The following is a 20181-nucleotide window of genomic DNA, read 5'->3' as shown; positions in this document are numbered from 1 at the left end:
TCCTTTAATTCTCACAGCAACCCTGAGCAGAAGTAGTTGTTATTACTAATCCCATTTTGTAGGTGAAGAAACTAAGGCAGACAGTTAAAGTAATTTTCCCAGAGTCACACAGCTAATCTGTTGGATTAGTCTGAAGTTGGATTTGAACTCAGGTCTTCTTTAACTTCAGACCCACTGCAGTATTAAACTGCCTGAATTGGGAAGAAAAAAGATGTCTGTATACATCTATATATACATTAGTTCTTTGGGGATATATTTTAGCTGGGGGAGGGGAGATTAGGAAAGACCACCAAAGAAAGTTGAACTTCAACTGTCTTGAAGGAAACCAGGGAATCCAAAGGGCAGAAGTGCAGAAAGGGCATTTCTAGGCATAGGGAACAGCTACTGGATCCTTTGTGCTGAACAGGAAGTAGGACCAAAAAATGTATGGAGATATGGAGAGGAGTCATGTTTAAGAAGACTGAGAGGTTGGAAGATGCACGTGAAAAGTATTCATTATCAAACACTATTGTTTTTAATTGATCTGAGGGGCAGTAGGGAAGCACTGGAGTTTATCAAAAAGGATGAAATGGTGACACCCGAGCTTTAGGGAATTAGCTTTGGTAGCTGCATAGAAAGAGACCTGAGGCAAGCAGACCCACCAGCCAGGTAGTGCAGTAATCCAGTGATGATCGTGGCAGCATCAGAGGACAGAAGGGAGCATATTCAAGCTATGTCACAGTGGTGAAATCGACCTGCCTTGGCAATGGATTGATATGAGGTGGGAAGGTGAGAGACAGTGAGGAGTCAAGAAGCAATTTTGTGGAGAATGTATAGAAGGTGAGGAAACCAATCAGGAAAGTATTGTAATAGTTCAGGTAAGGAATGTTAAAGGCCCTAATTAGGGTGCTGGTTGTATGAGTGGAGAAAAAGGAACACCCATTCTCACTTGGGCTGTTGCAGATCTTTACCTCTAGCCTCTACTCAGTCCAGTTGTTAAAGGGACATTCTTAAAATGCAGATTTGATTATATCATTATATTATTGTACACTTTAGCATGTGCCCAACCCTGTGTAAAGTGCCAGGGATACAGCAAAAAAGCAGAAATAATCCCTATTGACATGAAACTCACGTTTTAATAGGGGAGAGAGCACGTAAATAACTACTTACATACTGAATACTCTGCTTCTCTTAATGCAGCATAAGCTTGCATTCATCTTCTTAACTACTAGATCATACTAGCTCATATGGAACTTGATGTCTGCTTCAAACCCCCAGATCCTTTCCTAGATGAGCAACTGTCTAGCCCTGCTTCCCCCAGCTTTTGCTTGTGAAGGTGATGTTTTGAACTCAAGTATGAGCCTTAATATTTGTGCTGATTAAATCTGATCCTGTTAGGCACAGACCAGTGCTGAACAAATATGAGAGAGACCAAGATTAAGTAGTCTGTGTTATTAAAACCACCAGGTGGCCCCCTGAAGAAATTTATTTTTCACTATGATTCTCAAAGCCTGCATATGATTAAAACAGTATCCCTTTCCTCATGTGGCCACTCTGATTTTCTTTGTTTTCTCAGTTCCTTCTTCCTCTTTTTTGTTCAACTTTTTCTGCTCCCATTATTTCTCCCTACCTGTGTCCTGGTCCTGCCAGTGGAACCTCTGGCCATGTCTTAGTGTTATTAATGGTCCTAAGAGCTTCAGCTAAAAACCTGTTCATAGATTGTAGATTTCTATAAAGAAGCTGGGTCACCTCCCATCCCCACCCAACCTGGTGTCACTTTTGAAGCTAATACCAACACGTTCCTTCATTCCACTATCAGAGAACAAGTGCTGGGCTAATTGTACCATGGATCTGATCCATGGAACCCAAAACTTTGAGAGGCTTCTTGCAGAGGAATCCAGATTGAGAGAGGCCAGCTCTCAAAACACTTAAAAACGGTTCGATATGAACAGTAGTTTAGATTCTCAGCTTGTGATGCTCAATAGGAAAACTCCATTAGCCCCTTCCTCTGTTGTGCTCTTACAATTAAACAGACACATTCTCTTTCTTTAAAATGAAATGTCTCTGCTAATGTAGATTACAATTCCATAAAAACAAATGATACAGAAAAGTATACCATAGTCAACTGGCTCATAAAATAAATGAGCAAAATACATGTCTGTAGCAAATGAGAAAAAATAAAGAGGTAATCACTGTCCTTCCTAAATGTTAAAAAAAAGTACATTTTGTCAAATCAGTAGGAGGTCTGTAGGTGAATAGAATTAGGAAAGGACTTTCACTAACTGCAAAGGGAAATGAAAGCTAAATTTATTTACAAAATGAGGGAACATATAACCTAGTCATCGAAAACAGATATTCTAGGATAATTGCAAATGAGCAATCACAAATTCCTTCCTGCTCGTATCTCTTAAAATGATGTCTGTGGATGGGAGGGGAGAAAGTGCTGAATATCTGTTTATCTCTTCATGAAGATAGTTTTGTAAAAACAAGAGAAATTGACATCTTACACATTTGTATATTTCTAAACCTTTTGGTCCTTTAAAAGAAAAATTGGTCCTATTGTTAAATTCCAAATCAGGAATTACCATTGAGCAGAAGGTGAACAGAAATAAACATTGGAAAACTCCCCAGTTAGAGCAGACTCCTCTGTTTCATCTCCTTTATATGTGAAATAAGCTTATTAATCAGAGTAAATAATGTTATAAACCAACTTAAATCTTTCAATACGAGGATGGTCGATTTAGCAGAAAATATTTGAAATTTACCTTTTAACTGTAGTCAATTTTTAATACAATTTCCAAATTGAATTGAGAGCATAGAGTTAGACTCAAGTGCATTTAAGCATGCAACTGGACGGGGAACAAAAATTGATGAAAAATTGAACAATTACAAAGATTTGTTGTGCTGTTCCATCTCCTGTGAGTTCTCTCGCAGTTGTCTCTCTGTCTCTGGCATCACAGAGGCAATCAGAAGTGACCTCAGTAAAGCAAAGATGGGAAGAGTACCCAACCAGGAGTCAACTGAGACTGTCTGTGCCAGAAGGAACAAGGCTTCGCTTCTCAAGATGGCAGAAAGAGGGAGGGAGACTAAGTGCTTAGAAAAAATCAGACATTATTACTAAAAAAAAAAAAAGTTTACTGAGATGATTTCAATGACCACCAAGCCATCTGCCTGGCTGGTTTTCTCATCTTAACAAAATCTTACAGTGAACAATCTATGCATACATTTAGAACAACCTCAGTGATAGTTCAAGAAGGGAGTAGGTGGCTTTTCATTAAGCATATTACCTAGCAGATCACGTCTTTGAACAATACCTATTGTGTAGAATATACTATGCCAATGAATGCGTGATCCATAGAAGTACACATATGTTGGACAGATACTTTGGGTGGTCTGAGAGAACAATTAAATATTAGGAATAGGAAAGAAAGTTAGATTGCCTTTTGAAAACCACACAAGCTTCTCTCTGAAATGAAGTCACTTTTTTACATCAGATTCTATATTGTATGACTGTGAGTCTTGGAATGCCATGGTGTACAAAGAATGAAATTTGTAGGTCACATAAGAAGGCTCATTTTGGGCATAAGAAAACTCTAATAAATTGTATTAGCAGTGAAATATTGTGCAGGAGAACTGGCATATGGTTAAAGATACAGATGACTAGAAAAGGGAGTGGGTTTATCATTGAGGAATATACAGACATTCCATATATAGGCATACTTCAGAGATACTCCAGGTTCAGTTCCAGACCACCAAGTGGTCACTCATTGCAGTGAATATCACAATAAAGCAAGTCACACAAAGTTTTTGGCTTCCAGTGCATGTAAAAGTTTTGTTTATACTATACTGTAGTCTCTTAAGTATGTAATAGCATTATATCTAAAAAATGCACATACCTAAATTAAAAATATTTTAATACTAAAAATGGTAGCCATCATCTGAGCCTTCAGCAAGTCATAATCTTTTTGCCTTGGTGTTGATGGCTGCTGACTGATCAGGGTGGTGGTTGCTGAAGTTTGGGGTAGCCATGGCAATTGCTTTTTTGCATATTTTTATTTTTCACCATTCACTTTTATAAGATTTTGAGTTCTAAATTTTCTTCCCTTTTCTCCCCACCTCCCCAAGACAGCATGCAATCTGGTATAGGCTCTCTCTCTCTCTCTCTCTCTCTCTCTCTCTCTCTCTCTCTCTCTCTCTCTCTCTGTCTCTCTCTCTCTCTCTCTCTCTCTCTCTCTCTCTCTGTCTCTCTCTCTCTGTATATATATATAAAATCACTGATATTAAACATATTTTCACATTTGTCATGCTGTAAATAAGAAATAGAACCAATGGAAGAAACCATGAGAAAGAAGAAACAACAACAAAGAAAGCAAATAGTGTGTGTCAATTTGCATTCAGACTCCATAATTCTTTTTCTGGATGTGGATAGCATTTTCCATCATGTGTCTTTTGGAACTGGCAGTTTCTTAAAATAAAACAAATTAAATTTGCCACATCAAGTGACACTTTCTTTCACCTGAATGCTTAGTGACCATTGTAGGGTTTTTAATTGACCTCATTTTAATATTGTTGAGTCCCAGAGAATAGAGAGGTCCAAGGAGAGGGAAAGAGGTGAGGGAATGGCTGGTTGGTGGAGCAGTCAGAACAAACATAACATTTATTAAGTTTGCTGCCTTAAACAGGCACAATTCCTGACTCTCCAAAACAATTACAACAGTAACATCCAAGATCACTGATTTCAGATCAACGTAGTAGATATAATAATGATGAAAAAATTTAAATATTCTGCAAATTACCAAAGTGTTATACAGAGACACAATGTGAGTATAGACTGTTTGAAAAATGGCGCCAATAGACTTGATCAATGCAGAGGTGCCAGAAACCTATAATTTGTTTTTTTAAAAATGCCTATCTGGAAAGCACAATAAAACAAGGTGTGCCTGTATTGCAGTGCTCTCCATTCACATAATGTCAGTAAGTCAAGAGACAGGAGGCCAGCTCTTTGGGCGGAAGATGGGAGGTTTCAGGCAGTAATCCTATAGACTGAGAAAATATGTATGTGCTCCATTCGACATGGAGGGACAAAGTGGCCGTATTAGTGAGGTCACGCATCTATCAAAGTATGGAAGTGCACTAAGTGATCCAGCCCTAAAAGGAACATGCTTTATGCTTGGAAGATGCTGAATGTAAACATAACACTAAAGGAAAGGTGATTTAAGGAGGAGAGAGATTTCATAGCCTTCGGAATCAACCTGATCTAAGCCTTAAAGAAAGATAAGAATGATGAGAGGAATTTCTACAATTACAACATCTGGAAGGAATCATTGTGTTAATCAACTTCAGTAGAATACTGAACCAGGATATATTCCTTTTAGAAAGAAGAATTGCAGATGTTTGTGTGAATTGAGAACATTTCATTACCTTGATAACATTATGAGTGACATTATGAGTTGATGTCTGTGATCGCTGTTTGAATATACATATCTCCTTGGAAAGCAGACAGAAACCAAAACCTGACTTTTCTTTAATTTATTTGCCTATTTTTGAAGGAGTGGAAAGGAAGGCTGCTGCTTGTCTCGTTGCATGAGGTAAATCAAGGGATTTTACTGGCAACCAGAAAGTGTCCTTCAGAGTTCCAAGAAGAGATGTCTTTGTGTAGAAAAAACTAATGGTGGACTTGAGGCTTATTCTTCCGTCCAATGAGGAGAGTGCTTTTCAGAGATGACAGAAGCATCATGAGTGGAGGATAACCGTGAAAAGAAAGAAAGAATTTCTCTAGTAACTACACTGACTCTTTCCAAATTCTCAGGGGCATTTGTGAAGGTGCTGCAGGGAATTTGAAATGAGAAAAGATTGTGAATGAATGAAGGAAAGAAAAAATAAATGCAAGAATGAAAATGAATAAGTGAATTAATAGGGCTTCAAACTTGAAAGAGGAAGGAATGGAAAGGATAGGTTGAAACTTTGTAAAATCACAAAAGGAGAGGATGAACACAAGTTTTCACAGAGTCCCCGATCATTAAAATTAGGCCTTCACCTCCACTTGCAACTTGAGATAGTGCTTTTATGACTAATAATAATAGTATACATTTTTATGACCTTTTAGAAAAAAATACTTTTTCAAAAGCAATTATCTCAAAACCTGTGAAGTGGGTATTGCAAATATCATTGTCTCATTTAATTGATGGAAAAATTGCGACTCCAAAAGTTAAAGTGCCTTAGCTCAGGTCACTTAGCTATTAAGCATTAGGTCTTCTGATTCCCACACCTATAACTATCCCTTGGGCCAGCAATTTACATGGCAGGTAGGCCCCTGCTCTGCCACCCTCAAAGGCAGTCCAGGTGATAGATTGAAGGAGGCTTTAGGTATATTCATGGGTGATGTATCCAGAAGGGAAAGGGGAATCTGGCAATGTTGAGTGGACTCCAGGAAGAGCAATGAGACGCCTCCACAAAAATATTCTTGATGCTCCTGTCACAGAATCTTGGGCTACATTGATTATAAGGATGATGGAAGAGAGCATCTATTGTGTTCTCATGCTTTGATAGGTCCTAAATAAATGACTAAACTTCAGTGCCCGGTCTGAATGTGATTTGGCCCAGTTAAATTACCAGAGGAAGGGTTAATTTCCCTCTTTCATCAGTTTCCGTCTCTCATAGAGAGAGATTCAATTCCTGTGGGTAGACAGATGAGCCACATGTGTATAGCTGAGGGAAGTAAAGGTTAGATATTCATTTAATTGATGTAAAACAGAAAAAAATCAGTTCTCACGTATGCATCTGCAGTTGAATAGGTATAGATAGTCAATTTTCTACAGAATTTGAAGAAGTGTATTACATTGTTATTATTTAATGCTAACAGATGCCTTCAGTATTATATGATATGAAGGGTTTAAGAAGTGAGAATGCATTTTCCCCTTTTATAGATGTTTTTGAAACCCTTTCAGGAACATTTGTAATATTCCCATTTACTACATAGGGCCTCATCAGTTGGGAAGATTTTTTTTTCAATTTCCTTATGTGTCTATTTCCTTTTGGCAATTTCTTTTTAAATTTAAAATTGAATATTAAAACAGATGCAGAGGAGAGTACTACTTACATATAAACTCTTGAACTGCATTTTTGTCATTTGCTCTGTGGGGAAAAAACCAATTGTATAGAATTGATAGCAACATTTTAGTATCTCCTGAAGTCCTTAGGGAAAAGCAGTATGCTCAGACAGATGAGTAGTCATCAGATTTGATGAGACCATAGGCGAAACCTTGCAGTGCTCATTTGTCTCTATGCTCTGACTTCTTTTAGGTGCTATGAAAACACATTTAGGTTCTAGTCTGACTGCCCAACAATGGCCAGCAAAGACAGTGGCAGTTTAGATTTCCATTGCCATTCTCTGCCTCCCAGAGGCTTACTATTAGCTTGTTAATAAGGTGAACTTGTCTAATGGCCTCCTCATCATTGAGAACTGTGCTTTGGCTCCAGCTCCCATTCAAATGAGTTTCTCAGGGGCTACTGGTGCATGCGTGTGGTGGGCTCCCTATCCAGATGACATTGATCAGTAGTTGTAATTGGCAAGTGTTCACCTGCCTCCATCAGTCTTCTGCCTTTTGACAGTATGCTAAACAAATCAACGTCCTACACACTGCACCACTTATGTGGTATCTAAAATTCGATCATTCTTCCCAAATCTATAAAATGTAGAAGCTTTTCTTTCAAAACACTGAGTAAGAAAAACCTCATTTTGCTGTCATTTCTCCCCATATCCCATAGGGCATGTCTAGTATGGAATACCTTAGAAACAGTCATTTATAAGAGACATTTCTGTCAGTCAACATTGAACAATTCCATAGAAACTCTGCAGTGCTACTTTGCCAGATTTTTCATAGAGGGTCAAATAGAATAAAGGATAGGAGTATGGAGAGTCATCCATCTTCCTCACCCAGCAGGCATTAATTGGAGAATGAAACCATATGAGCAGTATTGTAAGGAATCATGATTTAATTAAAAGGGCAGATGGTTAAAAATAGTCTCTGGTTCCAAGTTCAGACTTTGAAACTAACTAGTTGGGTAATATTAGGAAATTCACTTAACCTCTCCATGCTTCAGTGTCTTCATCTGTAAAATGGGGCCATGACCTAGTCTCCATAACTCACCTATTCATTATTAAAAGTAATGTAATTTCATCCTGATAGCGTGGCAACAGATCTGTGCTAAGGATAAAATGAGATCATGGGTGTAAAATGGATGATGCAGCATTAGCAGTAACTTCCATTTATATGACAGTTGAAAGTCTCTGAAATGATCAATACACATAGATGTACTGGATCCTCGCAACACCTCACAACCACAAAAAAAAAATGAATCTCCGAGAGATTGAAGTGGTTGGCCCATGATTACATATATCCCCAAGGAGATAAGTTGAAGTCATGTCTACCCAGATTCTAGGGCTAGAGCATGTTCTACCAAACCACCCCACCTCTCCCTGTGCAACATCAAGTATCTATTATTCTCATCAGCAGTATGTTGCAGGAATGCTCCCAGATAACATTGCTTTGGTCAATTGGAAAAGTAGTCCGGTGTGCTAGATAGCACATTGCACTTAGAGTCAGGAAGACTGAATTTCCAATCCCACTTCAGTACTTACTAGCTGAATGACCCTGGATGAGTCACTGAATCCCTCTGTGCCTTTATTTCCTCCTACCTAAAATGAAGGAGTTGGTCATGTTGGTCTCTGAGGTCACTTACCATCCTGACTCCATGAGCCTCTGAATGTCATTTTACAATAATGTCATCATTATCTTGTAAGCAAACTCTACCTTTCATGTCATTTAATCTCTCAACCATTTAGAATTCTCATACCATTATCCCTTTGTAGAAATTTTTTCTCCCATACTCTTTTAGCAGAATCAGTCATTTAGTATTTAGTTCTGAATGGGGGCCCTGGCATAGTAACCCCAAATGCCACTCTAGTGCCAGGTTGTCAGTTGTTGATTCCACCCAGAACACTTCCCTTCTGCCCTGTGAGGATATATGATACTGATTGCCTACCCATTTAATTTGAGAAAAAGGAGAGAGAACAGCCTGAAGAAACTTCCTCCAATACTGAAACCAGTGGTGAATTTGATAAGTGCCCTGCTGAAGATATGGAGGAGAAATAGGCCTTGAAAAGATCTAGAAACACTGATGACATGGTAGAACTGCACATTTTGCTTCAGAGCAAGAGTGCTGGAGCAGTGATTAGGAAAGAGGCCAGAATATTAAAGCACTTTGTACAGACTACAGTTGCCAGTGTTTCAGTCCCAGGCAGCAGTGGCCCTGAATGTATGTTTAGCGACAGTGTAGGTATCGAAACAATTACAATAAATTCTGAAGAAAATCATTCCTACCTTGGAAAAAGGCCTGCAGTTGCCATAACTCACTGCAACCAACCAGCTCCTACTTGAATCTGATGCTGTGGAATGCTTAAATTACCAACACTTTAAGGGAAGCAGCTTGGAGTTAAGACTGTTGATTCACCAGAGACTGGCAAGAAGAATTATTGGGGTCAAAGGTGCTAAAGTCAAAGAACTTTGAAAGAACACTCGGACAACGATCAAGCTTTTCTAGGGATCCTATCCTCGTTCCACTGATAGAGTTGTTATTTTCAGTGGAAACTCTGATAGGGTTATGGAGTGCAGAAAGATCATACTCAATATGAGTCTTCCATGAAAGGACTTTCACAACCCTGATCCCAGCTTCTATGCTGAAACATATGACTGTGGTGGTTCCTCAATAATGTGTGATGAGGATGCCTTGAAGGATTTCCCACATGATGAAGAGGAGGCTGTGATAGAATGTACCTCTTTGATGTGGTGGCAGAGTGGTAGCAGAGACTGAAATCTTCCTTTTCTTCCACCACCACCATTTGAGAGGAAGACCCAGTGACTGTCATGATGGCGTGATTTGTTTTAGTGCTGATGAGACTTGGGATTCTGCAATAAACACATGGAATCCTTCCAAATGGCCGATGGCTTATAAACCACAGGGTGGTTCTGGATATGATTATTCCTATGCAGAGGGCTGTGTCTCACAAAGTGATCGTGGTGGACCCATTATTATACAAGTAACTATTGCCAAAGATTTGCCTAGATCTTTTTTTTGGCAACGGTGCTCAGCAAATCAAACAAATATACCATGAATCTGCAGCATCAGTCAAAATAGATAAGGCTTTGGAAGGATCTTAGGATCAAATGATTACCATTACAGGAACATGGAACCAGATACAGAATGCACAGTTTTTAACTGCAACACAGCGTGAAGCAGAATTCAGATGCCAAAGGATTCTAATGCAAGTTTTTTCTTTTTTTTTTTAGTGTATAGCAGTATTCTAGAAAGTTTTTCTAAGAGTAGAGAAGAACTGAAAGAGTCCTGCATCTTTTTTCTCTGCTCATGTTTAAAAAACCAACATTCTCTGTTTCATAGGCATTCTGTAAGCTTTGTTAAATAGAACACAATGCTATGGAGTTGGAGCTTTGTAGTAGAAAGAGCACTAAATAGATGACCTTGGCACCAATCCTGATCCTGAGCTAATGCCTTGACTTCTCTAGGCCTCACTTTCCTCTTCTGTAAATTGAGTAGGCTAGAGTAAAATTGGATTGATCTCTAAGGCCTCTCCTACTTCTATCCCTGTACTCACCACTTGACCATACCCAGAAAAAACACTCTGGTCCAAAGGTCAGCTAGCTGTCTAAGACACATAGGCCTCTCACCAGTCACAAGAGAAAAAAAAGTATGTGTTTCAGTTCAATCTTCATCCCTGTTAATAACAAGGAAATTCAAAATTTAGCAGCTAGTTGTTGCTGTTTATCCTTTATTCTCAAAGAGGACCATGACATCAGGAAGGTGATTCCATGACTGGCAAGTGGATTGGATTTAAGTGAGGAGGACTGTGTAAAGTCACCAGCCTCACTCTCTCCTCCAGAACCATCTGGGTCCAGTAGCAAAATATAGATCAGGACAACAGGAGATAGCCCCAGATGTGGTAGGAGACCTTGACCTTTTTAAGCCAAAGTGTTTCCCAGGTCTGAGTGTGTCTGAGGCAATGCCCATTCAGTGATTAAGGCTAGGTAAGAAGAGATGAGGCAAAGAATGGCCTCTTTCACCCAGGCAAAAAAAATCAATCTGGTTGGGGAAGACCCTCAGGGTTCCTAGCCAAAAGAGAAGTAATTGCTATTTATACTCACTCTGAGCCATCAGAGCCCAAACAATAACCCTATGTGGACAGAGGGAGAAGAGAAGGGATGGAGGGAAGGGAAGGGAAGGAGGAAGAGAGGAAGGGAGGTAGGGAAATTGAAAAATAAATGAAAAGAGAAAGTAGGGGGAACAAGTAGGTCAGCTAGGCAGAAAGATGTATTTTGAGGGCAAGATGTGTTCCAAAAGTTGAGCTTTTGAGACTCTTGTAGGGTGTGACAGAGGTAGAATTTCTACAGGGACTTGGAAATTTGAAAAGGGTTCTTAATAGAGATGAGTGGGTTAGGGATGGAAGGCTTCATTGAAGGAGGGAAGGAGGGAGGCAGAGCTGCATTGGCCAGTTGGGTCCCCAGTAAGGCAATTCCTGTTGCTCCCAGCTTGTTTGTCCTTTGTTCTCAAAGAGAACCATAACATCAGGAAGGTGATGCCATGATGTGCAAGTGAATTTCATTTAAGTGAGGAGGGCTATGCAAAGTCACCAGCTTTACTCTCTCCCCCAGAGCCATCGGGGTCCACTTGCAAAGTACAGATCAGGATGACTGGAGATGGCCCCCTTAGTAGCTAGTAGGCCATTTTGAAAATTAGAGTGTGTAAAGAGGGACAACATGAAATGACTGGAAAGGTAGGTTGGAATCAGCTTGTTGAGGTCTTCAATTGCCTGCTTGAGGTGTCTGTGTTTTTTCATTGAGGCAATATACAGTCAATGAAAATTCTTGAGCAAGGGAATAATGCAGTGAGACCCATGCATTAGGAAAATGGTTTTGGCAGTTGTGTGTGAAAGATGGATTATAGGAGGTTGACACTAGAGTGAGGAGACCAGGAAGGAAGCTATTACTGTAATGCAGGTGAGAGGCAAGGTGTATCTGTCTGAACTCAGGTGATTTGCCTTGTGTTTGGAGCACAGGTTAAAGATGGGAGGAGTATCTTGGAGAGAGAATTGAAAAGACCAATTGACTGGATGTGGTTTTGGAGAGAGAGTAGAAAGTCAGAGATAATTCTTGTTTTAACCTGGGATGAATCAGAAAGTCATGACTCAGTCAACAGAAACACTGTTGTAAAGACAAACAATTTTGAAAGAAGTATTAACTATGAGCAAATCAACGGAAAGCCATGATTCCAGAGCACTACTGATGGTACAAGCTACCTAGCTCCTAATAGGTGATTTATTCCAAAGGAGGCATAGATTTTTGGATGTGGACATTGTGGGACATTGTTTTGCTTTGACTACACATATTTGTTTCAAGGCTTTTCTATTAAATTAGGGGTCTGGTGGGATTATTAATTTAAAAATAAGTGAAAAGAGAAAGTAGGGGGAACAAGTAGATCAGTTAGGCAGAAAAATGGATTTTGAGGGCAGGATATGTTCCAAAAGTTGAGCTTTTGAGACTCTTGTAGGATGTGACAGAGGCAGGGATTTGGAAATCTGAAAAGGGTTCTTAACAGAGATAAAAGGTTTTGGGATTGAGGGCTTCATTGAAAAGCCTTTTGTATAGAGTCAGTAAGTAGAAACCAAAAGAGGAGGCAAATATATTCAATGGGAAGAGAGAGAGAAGATGCCCAGAAGAGAGACTTGGAGAGAGAGAAAGGAGAAAAATAGAAATGGACTAGGTAAGGAGAGAGAGAAGGAACAAGTTTTAAGTTAAAGTAAGTCTTTATCTAGATCTAGCCTCTCTCCCACCAGAATGGAGTTGCTCAACTAAAGGCATGAATTAGTAGAGCTTTCTACAGCTTTCCAGATGGTGATGTGCCAGATAAAACAGCTTTTACTGTTTTTGAGGAAGAGTTGATGAAAGGGAATGATAGAGCAGATCATATCAAATGCTTAATGGTGGGTAATCTTCCCCTTTCCAATTCATTCCCAGAGACAAAGAAATTAAATCACACAAGTAATGAGGGGGCTGGAAAACCATGACCTTCCTCCTGCTACACTTGAAAGTTCTAGGAGGGAAAGTCCTGGGACAACATTAACTAATTTTTTACTTGAGCGGGATATTGTCTTTAACAGGAACAGCCTGTTTCCATGATGTGCCAAATGAACCACTGTTTCCTGTAGCATTCATGCCCTTTAGAGTAGACCAGAAAAACCGTTGTACACAGACTGGAGACCCAAGTTCAAATCCTGGCCCTCTGCTTACCTTGGCTGAGACCCTTCCCTTCTCAGAATCTCAATTTCTTCCCCTTTTTAAATGGAGATAATAATAAGCCCACCCTCTTCCTCACTTTTCTCTCCTGAGCTCTTCTCTCTCCCCTCCTCTTCTCTTCCCCTCCTCTCTCTTCTCCTTACTCTGCTGTCTTCTCCCTCTCTGTCTGCCTCTATCTCTTTCTCATTGTGAGGGAAATTCCTCCTTGCTTTTCACAAATACTACGCTCCATCTCCTGACTCTGGGCATTTGCTTTGGTCATTACTCATGTGTGGAATACTCTTCCTTCTCCATCCCATTTACTGACTTCCTTGGCTTCCTTTAAATCCCAAGTGAAATTCCATCTTTTACAGAAAGCCTTCCCTGAGCCCTCTGAATTCTATTGCTTTCCTTCTATTCATTATTCCTATTTATTCTGTATATAGCTTGCTCTTTGTGTATTCATTAACATGTCTCCCCAGTAGATTGTGAACTCTTTGACAATGGAAACTGTATTTTACCTCTTTTTGTATCGCTAGTTCTTAGCACAATGCCTAGCACATAGTGGCTCTTACTAAATATTGATTGATTGAAATAGAGTCGCATGAGAGCTACTGTACTTGAAGGATATACCTTGTGTTTTATAGCACAATTCTTTCTCTTTCTTTTTTTGGCAGGCATTTCCTGTTTAAACACGGATCTGGATCTTCAGCTATCTTCAGTGCAGCCAGTCAGAATTACCCTTTAACATCCAATACGGTTTATTCTCCACCTCCACGGCCGCTTCCCCGAAGCACATTTTCTAGACCTGCCTTCACTTTTAACAAGCCGTACAGGTGCTGCAACTGGAAGTGCACAGCCTTGAGTGCCACTGCCATCACCGTGACCCTGGCTCTGCTGTTGGCCTATGTGATTGGTAAGTTGAGGCACTTCCTGCCTTTGTTCCTATCTGAATCTACCTTCCTACCTCTCTTTGTTACTGCTTTTCCACAATTCTGTCAGACTGAGTGGGTCATGGAATAGGGGGGTTCTTTCTGCTCTAGGAACCCAAATTAGAACCTAAATTAGTAGTTGTAAAAAATAGATTTTCCAGGATTTCCAGTTATTTTTGTACTTCCTAAACCCTAGTACAACTGCAGAGGGTATGGAATGTTATTTGAAAAAAGCTTTAACCTTATTCATTGCAAGGACTGCTGGAACTAACAATTTCCTATTCAATTGAAAGACTGTTATCCTTTCTTCTTAGAAGTTGTTGAAATATGGGTAGCTCTTTCAGTGATTCTTCTTTTCTCTTTGGAATATAACTGTGCTATAAGAAATGGTGAGCTCTATGATCTTAGAAAAACATAGAGTGAAATAATGAAGGGAGAAATTGTTAGAACCAGGAGAACATTGTATACAGTAACAGTCTTTCAGTGATTCTTAAACGATGATGTCACTTTAAAAGGCAATTTTCCCCTTCATGATGCATTATGGGAGAACATTAGGAATTCCATCAAATAAATTTTTTGAACAATTCTGTATTTCTTTATATTTGAGGTTAATATTGAGGCAAAAAAGACTTCCTTTTCACTCGGTATGTGACAGAACAGTTCAATGATGATGCAGTATAAATAAATTAGAAAGGTCAAATGAGAAAGAGCTTAGAAGAGGGCCTTTGTTTTTCAGAAGGGAGGCATTTTGCAGCTGATCTTGGAATTGCCTGATTAAAGTCACCGTCATTGGGCAACGAATCTTAATGATCTTCTAGATGGCATCTTATTTTGACTGGATTCAAATTCTGCCTCTGACATCTTTGACATTTACGAGTTCTTTGAATGAGGACAATTCCCTTAAGTTTTCTAGGCCTCAGGCAACTTTCCAATACTCTTTTACAGACAGTGGGGGAAGTGATTGACAGAAGCACAGGTTCTTGACTTGTTGACACGAATTCGCATTTATCCAGAACACAGATAACCAGTGCGGTTCATCTCATTGCTTTCCAAGATATAAATATAATATTGTGTATATAATATGTATATAATAATAGCAGAAATAATGTGAATCATTCTAATTGATACCTGGAATTCTCGAATCAGACTGGTAAGAGCTGCTTTAGGGCCAACTATTTTAGGAAGGTTTCAGTCTTGCTTTGTTTTTGCTCTGGTGGCGTCTTCACAAAATGCTTTGTTGCCAGGATGAAAAAAACAAAACAAAAATACATGCGCTGTGAGCTTAACCTTTTCATTCCAGAATTCTCGCTCGGGGACTTTCTTGGACTCTCTCATTCTTACGGGGGAGCCTGTGATTTTTCACTATGCTCTTGGCCATCTTTTCCCCACCTTGCAACCACATACCTGCCCTTCCTCTCCCCTATTACACAGTCCTTGAACAAAATTCAAATCAGTGCTGCTGTTACTCCTGGAATGGCTCCAGTCACCCAGCCTGATAACTTTCCAAACCCCAATACCCCTCTGGGGCTACCACTCCCCTCTATGTGTGGGATTTCAACGTGAATACCTTGGAGGCAGGAACTGGTCACCCATATAGAAACCTGTGCAGAATCTACTTTCTCTGGACAATTGTGCATAAGTGGAAACTCATTATATCTCAGAATATTTCTAAAATAAGAAGAGGTTTTCATCATTGCTGTCATTATTATTATTCATCATCAGATGTTTTGATCACATCCATAAGTTACCGAAACTGACATTTAACCCCAGACTAGCTAGCCTTTCATTACATGATTAATGTACATGTTAATTGTCCAACAAAAAAATGAAATTATGGATTTTCCCCCTTGTGCAACATTATCTCTATAGAAATTGCTTGTGTCTTCATCACTGACATTACTTTTACGTGAAAATCATATTTGGTCATGAAAAGAGCACAATTTTAATGGTGAAAATATGACAAAAATATCTCTAATGAATGGCAGTTGAACATCAAAATTAAGTCTGTAATGGTCAAAATTATTATAAAGTAGATATTATATATAAATGACGAGAAATTATTGGCAAAAGATCTTATTTTGATTTCTTGTCACAGTATTGTTTTCTCAGAAATTATGAACAACTTTGACAAACATTTTACATTATATATTTTATAGGAAATATAGCTTACGTAGCAGAATTAACTTTATAAATAATTTTAGCTCCGTATGTCTAGCTCTTTCAAAAAAGTTTATTTCAAGCACTTCCTTTGCAACAATCCTGTGTGCTGTGTAACTACAATATTAGTATATTTCCATTTTATGGATTAGGAAACAGACCTTAGGAAAACAAATTCCTTGCCCAAGATCACATGGTTATAATATCTGAGGTGAGAGTCAAACCCCAGTCTCCCGAATCCATATCTAGTGCTCTTCCCACTTCATCCTCTTACTTCTCACTGATTCTCTTACTGCCTTCATGTATCCTGCAGCATCAGAGAGCAAGACCATGTTTGAGGGATGATGTGTGTTAAAACTAAATTCCAAAAAGAATGAAATGATAAAAACATTTTTGTTGTTGAGTCATTTCTCAGTTGTGTCCAACTCTTCATGACCCTATTTGGGGTTTTCTTGGCAAAGATACTAGAGTAGTTTATCATTTCCTTCTCTAATTTTACAGATGAGGAAACTGAGGCAAACAGTTAAATTACTTGCTCAGGGTCATACAGCTAGCAAGTGTCTGAAGTGGAATTTGAGCTCATGGAGATGAGTCTTTTTGATGCCAAGCCCAGTGCTCTAGCCAATGCAGAACCACCTAGCTGCTCAATAAAAACATTAGCATTATCCAAATAGTAATGTGATATGAAAATTCTGACTATGATCTTGAGTAGATGTTTTCAAAGTACATTCATTTTCTGGCTACCTTCTCCTCAGAAATTTTTATAATGCATAGTTACTTTGTACCTTTTCTTACTTTTTATTAAATTCAATTCAACCACCATTTGTTAGGCACTCACTCTGTGCCAGGAGCTAAGGATATAAAGGCAAATAATAAACTGGTACCTGCTTCTGAGGAGCTTGCTTTCATTGGGGAATATATGTACACAAGTGTGTAGTACAAGAGAAATCAAGGTTGGGGAAGGAACTGAAAACTAAGGAAGGTTTTGTGAAAGAACTGGTTCATAAGCTGAGCTTTGAATGATGATGCTGATTCTGAAAAGTGGAGGTGAACGAGTACATTCTAGGCATGAGGGATGGCTTGTGCAAATGAAAATAGTGTTGAGTTCAGAAAACAGTCCAGTCTGGCTAGCATGTAGAGCTTCTGAAGCCGAGTAGTATAAAATCGAGTCAGAAAAATATGTGGGAGTCGGATGATACAGGGTCTTCAATTCCAGGCTAAAAAGTTTGTAGTTTTTGCTTTGGGTAAAGAGGAGAAGCTGAAAGATTTTGAACAGGGTCGGGGGGGTATTTCTTTGGTCCAAATGGTGCCTTAGGAAGATGATTTGAGCAACTGTCTGAACATTGGGGTAAAGAAAAAGGGTGGGGCACTTGCAGCAATCCAGACAAAATATTAGGAGTGACTGTGGACTGTGTGAGTGTGGACAAAGGAACAGATACTGGAAATGATGTCGAGGTGGAAACAATAAGATTTTGTAGTGGATGTGACATGCAAGTGAGGGAAAAGAAAGTGTCATGAATAACTTGGAAAATTTGAATTTGACTGAAAAAATAGTATTATTGTCTACAGAAATAGAAAGTTTGGAGGAGGGACAGGTGTGGTGGGAGGACAATGAGTGTATTCAGGACATAATGACTCTGAGGTGGCTCTAAGTCTTCTGGTAGTTCACTCCATCGGGCCTTTGAAAATGTGTGACTGGTATTCAGGAGAAAGATTAAGGCTCTACATATAGATCTGAGAGTCATCTCCATAGAGATGATAATTCAATGGTTAGAAGCTGAGAGAGTCTCCAAATTAAAGTGTTAGAGACAGAAATAAAGAGGACAGAGCCATGGGTAATACCCGTGTAGCATATCGTCTATCCATACATACATACATGCACACACATGCATATAAATACACTAATGGGGGGAAATTAATGTGCTATACTTTAAAGACACTTCACTGAGTAATATTAGTTTTGGAAAATTTAATATTTTTGGTGATTAGGAATAGGATAGATATGTGTATCTTTTAACATATGGAACAATTCTCTCAATAGGGCCAAATGTGTCATAATGAACTATGCTAAGACTATGACTATATTTAAAACTGGACCCTTTCTTTTTTCTGCTACATTCAAGTTTATTTTTCCTGGCCTGACACTTATTAAATTTGGTTGCTTAATCATTTCTCAAATGAAAATGGGAACAGTGAAAGGTGTCCATGGACTGCCCTTGGGTGATATATTCTTTCAACCTGTATTTAAAGGGAAAATTCATAACATATAAATTCCTTTGCACCAATTCAGTATTTGTAAATCTTTTCATGGCAAAAATTGAAATATTTAAGTTGTAAACAAAAATAAGTGACCGCCCCCAAAATATAGTAAACTTTACAGCCAACTTGCTTGTCAGTCTACATATAAAAATAATTCCCTGGTTTTCTCTTAGTAGCTGCCATTCAAAATATAGCTCCTTGTGCTTATAATAGACACTTTAAAATGTTTGCTGAATTGTGTATATTACTATATAGCTATTTCAGTAATAAATGCAGTCAGTTGGTTTCATCAATAGAGAGGAATTGGTATAATAATAATATTAATAATTTACATTGAAATTTCTAAACATGCCAAAAGCTCAGGCAAAATATCTGTACTCTTGATTCAACATAGTTAAAATATAATAACAGCAAACATTGTGGCCCAGGAAGAGGCATTGTAGGCTTAATTCTCAGACTGGTCAGTAACCGTATAGAATGTAGGTTCGAACAGATCAGTTACACTTTTCCCCCAAGCTCCACATTCTAGTCTACCTCCTCCACCACCGCCTCCTTCCACTATGTGGTTCCCATATAGTGAGAATTAGTAAATAAGCATTGAGATGGTGGATAGGCCACATTAATAATGATCATGTGGTGAGATTTTTCAAATAGCTGTGTTCAAAAACAAAAGTTGTTACATTCCTGAATTTAAAACCATTTGACTTTTGACTCCCACCGGGTCTGTGAGATTTGTCATTTTTTTAGTTCCTTTTGTGTAGCCCTCCTATAGCTATATCAGCCTCTTTCACCAAAATATTTAGTTTCTTTAGCCTATGGAAATTCCTTTCTACAATTCCCTTCTGCTCTACTATTCATTTGGCATAACTTTTACATGCTAATAGCTAAGTGCTACCCTACCTTCAGTCCACTGGGGGAAATTGTATTGAGAGCAGTGAGACGCCAATTCCATGTTTGTGTTCTGTGGATTACAGGGCTGTAACGGTGGTTGTCAATAAGGCAGTAGAAGTTCAGCAGCAGATAGGCTGGAGCCAAGATGTTTAGCCAGCCCCATCTATACATTCATTGTTATTTTCAGGGTCAGCAAAAGTAAAACTTCCTATGAGTAAGTTTTTTAGTTCATGTTGTTTGCCTGCTGTTCATTCGTGTCAGTCTTATTTGACTCATCATGATGCCCTTTGGGGTTTTCTTGGCAGAGATACTAGAGTGGTATGCCATTTCTTTCTCCAGCTCATTTAGCAGATGAGGAAACTGAGGCAAACAGGGCTCAGTGACTGGCCCAAAGACACACAGCTAATAAGTGTCTGAGGTCAAATTTGAACTCAAGAAGTTGAGTCTTCCTGGCTCCAGGCCCAGTACACTATCTACTTCACCACCTAAAATCAAACATGGAATACTGATTATATGAAAAGATCATGCAACATATTTTGTCATCATTTCACCATAAATCATCATTGTTTTCCATGGGAAAAAACAAGAAGTACTTAGTTTTCATCTTCTCCTACATC

At 38.9% G+C, this 20181-nt stretch overlaps 1 protein-coding gene and 1 pseudogene across 2 annotated transcripts in view; both read left to right on the top strand.

Annotated features, from left to right (window-relative positions):
- The window catches only part of TENM1 (teneurin transmembrane protein 1), a 773658-nt gene that overhangs the window by 476633 nt on the left and 276844 nt on the right, over positions 1-20181 (top strand). For both annotated transcript variants that reach the window (XM_072626495.1, XM_072626494.1), the window contains exon 6: positions 14003-14241. In XM_072626495.1, coding sequence (XP_072482596.1) covers positions 14003-14241 — 239 coding nt within the window. The remainder of the gene's footprint in view (positions 1-14002; positions 14242-20181) is intronic.
- Positions 8217-10448, top strand: LOC140515754 (heterogeneous nuclear ribonucleoprotein K pseudogene; annotated as a pseudogene).

The sequence above is a fragment of the Notamacropus eugenii genome, chromosome X (assembly GCF_028372415.1).
Source record: "Notamacropus eugenii isolate mMacEug1 chromosome X, mMacEug1.pri_v2, whole genome shotgun sequence".
Taxonomy (NCBI): domain Eukaryota; kingdom Metazoa; phylum Chordata; class Mammalia; order Diprotodontia; family Macropodidae; genus Notamacropus; species Notamacropus eugenii.
Note: the sequence above shows the minus strand (reverse complement) of the source record. Positions and strands in the feature narration are given on the sequence as shown.